Source organism: Myotis brandtii, unplaced genomic scaffold (assembly GCF_000412655.1).
Source record: "Myotis brandtii unplaced genomic scaffold, ASM41265v1 scaffold118, whole genome shotgun sequence".
NCBI lineage: Eukaryota > Metazoa > Chordata > Mammalia > Chiroptera > Vespertilionidae > Myotis > Myotis brandtii.
Genome location: NW_005354090.1, coordinates 75,666 through 81,382, shown reverse-complemented (window position 1 = coordinate 81,382; position 5,717 = coordinate 75,666). Strand labels below are relative to the sequence as shown.

Genomic DNA, 5,717 nt, shown 5'->3' with positions numbered 1-5,717 from the left:
ATTCAACATTGTTTCAGGTGGTGTCTGGATGGAACTATGAAGTTACTTACTTAATTCAGCAAACTAATTGTTCCAAGGAGAATTTTACATTCTTAACCCAAGACTGCAAGGCCCTTTTCAATGCTGTAAGTAGGCAAAAAATGATTATAAAGTTATTAGCATTTGGTGTCCAGTATTTGCAGGTGTGGAAATACTCAGCTACACAGGAAGACTTGGTCACTAAGATTTTAGATGACATGCATGAATTCGCAGCCACATTCTCCATGTCACTAGTCAAGCTGCCTTACCTACCTGGTCACAAGATCTGTACATTTACATATATAACCAGGGCGTGAGATAAAATGATGCCATGTCAAGTTTGTCTGTTCATGTCTTCACACTTTCCTGTCTCCCTTTCTTCCCACCTGCTTAAGGTCCTTCCCAGTGCTCCTGAGCTCTGCGCAGGACACTCCTTAACTTTCAATTTGCCTTTGCTTTTTTTTCCCCTTCCCTCACCTCTCCTTTATTTTTGTTACACTTCCTGAGCCTACACCACTTTATCAGAACCAAAATTATGTTACAAGAGAGTATCACAAGGTGGCAGTAGTTAGTGCATGTGCAGATGCCTAAGGCACAATGACCATCCCAGGGATATTTGCATTTTAGCAGAAAACTACTTTAAGCAAGGGATTGCTTCAAGCCCTTTAGTCTGTTGTTCTACTTCTACAATTCTATTATGTGGGAAGAATATGAGAAACCCAGACATTAAGATATTAATTTCAGCATTATTATTAATAGAAAAACATTGGAAATGTTTTCAACATTAGGGAATGTTTAAATGACTTACAGTATATCCACACAGTAAAAATATGTGCAGCCATTAAAAGTATGTTTACAGATTTTTTAGTGACTTAGTAAAATGGTTATAATATGGTAAGTTAAAAAATATATAAAATTATAGATACACATTCACTTAAATATATAAAGTAAATGTAAATATCAAAAGTGATGGAGGGTCCCTGGGTGGTTTTGTTCAGTGGGTAGAGCGTCGGACTGCAGACCAAAGGGACCCTGGTTCAATTCTGGTCAAGGGCACATTACTCGGTTGCAAGCTCCTTCCAGCCCAGACCACGCCCTGGTTCAGGGCAGGTGCTGGAGGCAACCTATTGATGTGTTTCTCTCACATTGATGTTTCTCTCTGTCTTTCCCTTTCTCTTCCACTCTCTCTAAAGTCAATGGAAAAATATCTTCAGGTGAGGATTAACAACAACAAAAAAAGTGATGGAGGGGAGCATTTGAGATCTTGCTCCCTGTCATATGTTGTTAGTTTTCCTAACAACATACCACAAAATACCACGTGCAGGCACGCATGTGCTGTGCGATTGAAACTTCTTGGCCCATGCGCAGAAGTCGATATTTTGTGGAAGAGCCACACTCTAGGGGCCAAAGAGCCTCATGTGGCTCGCAAGCCGCAGTTTGCTGACCACTGGAATTCATAAAAAAATTTTAAGTGATGAAAAAAATATGCAAAAATATAAAACAGAGTAAACTTTCAGTTGGAACTATGGGTGCCTTTTTTGATTTTATACTTTTTGGAACTCTTTAGTACTTGCCAATGTTTCTAATCAAGCATGTATTTATTTCATAATTGGGAGAAAAGTTAAAAGGATACTATTAAGAGAGTGAAAAGACAACCCAGAAAATAGGAGAAATTATTTACATCATATATCTAATAAAAATTAAGTATGCAATATATAAATAACTCCTATAAAACAACAACAAAAAGACAATCAACCTAATTTTCAAATGGGCAAAGGACTTTAAAATAAACATTTCTCTAAAGAAGATATGCAAACAGTCATTAAACACATGAAAAGATGCTCAACATAATTAGCTACGACGGTGTGTGTGTGTGTGTGTGTGTGTGTAAAACATGTTACAAGAAAGTATCACAATGAGATGCCATTTCATACCTAAAAGATGGCTATAATTTTTTAAAAATTGGAAAATTACTAATATTGGGGAGGACGTGGAAAAACTGAAACTTTTGTCCATTGCTGATGAGAATGTAAATGGTGCAGCCACTGTGGAAAACACTTTGGTAGTTCCTCAAAAAGTTACACATAGACTTACCATATGACACAGCAATGGCACTCCTAGGTATGTACCCAAAAGAATTGAAAAACAGGGAGTCAAACAGATACTTACATGCCAGGATTCGTTGCAACATTATTCACAATAGTCAAAAAGTGGGAACAACCCAAGTGTCCATCAATAGATGAGTGGAAAAACAAAATGTGATGTATATATAAAACAATGGAATGTTCTTTAGCCATAGAGAGAAATGAAATTCTGCCACAATCTACAACTTAGATGAACCTTGAAAACATTATGCTAAGTGAAAGAAGCCAGACATAAAAAGACAAATATTGTATGATTCCACTTATATGAAATATCTAACACATGCATAGGAACAAAAGTAGATTCGAGTTTATCATGGGCTAGGGGGAGGGAGAATGTGAATTTATTGCTTAGTGGGTACAGAATTTGTGTTTGGAATGATGAAAACTATTGGAAATAGATAGCAGTGATGGTTAAATAATGTAATTAATATCACTGAGTTATATACTTAAAAATGGTTGAAATGGCAAATTTTATGTTACATATATTTTACCATAATAAAAAAAATAGTAAAAAGGATCTGGCCTTTAAAGCATGTATTAACACCTTCTATTTTATGTTCTTTAGTTAGCCATTTGAGATTATATAGGCTTAAATGTTATCTGGCTTTAATCTCCCTGCATCTGTTTGTAAGGCCTCAATTTAGTTCTTTCTTTGCAACACACACAGATGCAGGGCTGATTGGAGTCACAAATCCAATCAGATTTCTGGTATAACTTCCTGAACTTCCACTTCTTCATTTGTAAAATGGTGAGGAATAACAGCACCGGTCTCACAGCGTTGTTACAATAATTAAAGGACACAAAATATACATGAACTCTCTTGCCTACAACTGGTAAGACTGAAGGCCTTGCTATTCCAAGTTGGTCCCTGAACCAGCAGCATCAGCATCACCAGGGAGCTTGTTAGAAAAGCCAAATCTTGAATTCCACCCACACCTACTGAATCTGCATGTTAAGAAGATTCTCAGGTGAGCCATTTGCACTTTAAGGTTGGAAAAGCACTGATTTAAGAGTTTCATAAATAGTTCTTGGGCCATACTGCATATTAGAATCACATTGCCAGCTTTAAAAATAACCTCTCCTAGGCCATTCCCCAGGCATTCTGATTAGGTCTGGGGTGGGTCTCTAGAGTCAGAATAACCTAAAAGCTTCTAGGTGAATCAAATATGCTAATAGAATTGAGAAATTCAGAGCTACTGCCGGTATCCATCTCCTCATTCAAAATTAAGGTATTATAAGTGTGGTATTCCTTGTATCTTTAACAACTATGACATTATATATATCCCCTTATTGGAAATAAACATTTCCAATGCAGAAGGCAATGCAGAAACATAGAAAACAATAATAATATTAAACCACATACCCAAATACCCAAAGATATCTTAGTGTATTTCACTCTTATCTTTTTTTGGGGGGTGGAAGAGTGGAGGAGATATAGACAATTTGGTGATTTTTTTGGTTAATAATTGTCATTATTTTACATGCTGCATTTAAAAAATATTTTTATTGATTTCAGAGAGAAAGGGAGAGGGAGAGAGAGATAGAAATATTACATGCTCTACATTGGGGATTGAGCCCACAACCCAGGCATGTGCCCTGACCAGGAATCAAACAGTGACCTCCTGGTTCATAGGTCAACGCTCAACACTAAGCCATGCTGTCCAGGCTTACATGATGCATTTTTTTCACATAAGAATTTTCCTACCTCATTAAAACTCTTGATAAACTTTCTTTTAAATAAATGTATAACATCCTATTAAAGATATGATAGATTGTTTTTTTAAATGATTTTCAAATAGTTAGACATTTGAGTTGTTTCCATTTTTATTATCATTAATAACTCACCAAACATTCTTGAGAATAAAGCTATTTCTGTATTTGGTATGTTCTTATTTTCATAAATAGAAATTTGTTAGAAATTTATGAATTGTTTTCCATATCCTTTGTCCATTTCTCTTTGGGATAAATCTCAATTATTTGAAAAAAAAAACTTTTTCTGTATTAAAGGTATCAGTATTTTGTCATATTTTCTCAATTGTTCATTTTTTAGTTTTCATTATGGTATTCTGACTTACCAATAGATTTTGCTTATTGATGACCAAATCTAATAACATGTTTCTTTTGAGTTCTTCCACCATTTGCTCAGTATACATCTTTTTTCCCTAGTTTGTCTAGTCAGTATTTTTAAATATAGCTTTTGAACCTATCTGGAATTAATTTTAATGTATCTTTTGAGGTCTCTAAATTGAGGCTTTTTTCAAGAGGATAACCAGATATCTCAACATTCTTCCTTTATACATAAATTTATGACAACCTTAATTCCATAATAGTTTCTTATGAAAAACCTGTTCTCTACTAATATATTTGTACTGCCATGTTTTAATAGTAGGTTTAAATTTGTGATTTATTATTCTAGTGTTTATAACTTCAAAACCAACCTTAGAATAAGATTGTAAGAAAAACATATGTCATATTTGGTTTTCCTCTTTTCCTACTGCCTTCTATTTTTTAGTTAGGTGGTTAGCCACTATTTTTTGACTTGGGTAGTTTGCCTGTATTTTCTATATTCAGAAACAGTTTACATAGCAAGGAACTAAATGTACCTTTAATTTTAAAAATTATTCATCTATAAAACATGTATGTTGTTTGGAGGTGAGAAATGGAATGGAAGTTGAGAGTAATGATAGCATTCTCTGCTCTTCAGTTATTGTTTCATTCAAATATGTTCTTGTGTTTAAGTCAGCATTGGTTATTTATAGTTTTCCAGAAAAGTATCCATTTCTTTGGGATTTAAAGTAGCATACACTTGTTCATAATTATTCTCTTATATTTTTAGCTTCTTTGTTCCTTTGCTATGATGCCTTTTTTTTTTTTGCATTTGATTTTTTTCCTTATCCCAAGAATGAGCATTTGGATTTATTTTTGGATTATTTTACTAATGCTAGTGCTTTCTGCTTTCTAGTTCATCAGTGTTGCTTTATTGTTTCCTCCTTTTTTGTTTTGCTTAAGGCTATTTATTATTTTTTCCCTTTTTCTAACTTCCTGATATAAACAGCTCGGTTTGAGGTTGTTTCATTTGTTTCTTGCCTCTCTCTTTTTAAATTATGAGAGCATATAAAGCCATGAGTTTAATTCCAAATGCTTCTCTGTCAAGTCTGTAAAATTATCAGTTTTCTTATTTTGTTTTCTATATTTTTCCTTATTCAAAGAAGACCCTGACTATTTAGGCAAATATGTTTAGATTTCCAAGTAGTTACTTTTTTGTTTGTTTAAATGTATTTTTAAAATTGTTTTCTTTTGGTGCTGAGGTCAAAGGACATGGCCTGTATTATTTTGATTTGAAAATTTATTGAGCCTTTTTGTAATCTAATATAAAAGCAATTAAAATATATGTATCATACTTATAAAAATATTATTTAAGTCATATGGATTATATGAAAATACCATCTAAATACATTTTTATTATTTTATTCATCCATTTGGTCTATCTTTTTTTTCCTTTTTAATTTTTTTTAATTAAATCTTTATTGTTCAGATTATTACAGTTGTTCCTCT

The 5,717-nt window shown here is 33.4% G+C and overlaps 1 protein-coding gene across 2 annotated transcripts in view; it reads left to right on the top strand.

Annotated features, from left to right (window-relative positions):
- KNG1 (kininogen 1) overlaps positions 1-5,717 on the top strand; it is a 32,406-nt gene that overhangs the window by 13,047 nt on the left and 13,642 nt on the right. For both annotated transcript variants that reach the window (XM_014530388.1, XM_014530386.1), the window contains one exon: positions 18-125. In XM_014530388.1, the coding sequence (XP_014385874.1) occupies positions 18-125 (108 nt within the window). The remainder of the gene's footprint in view (positions 1-17; positions 126-5,717) is intronic.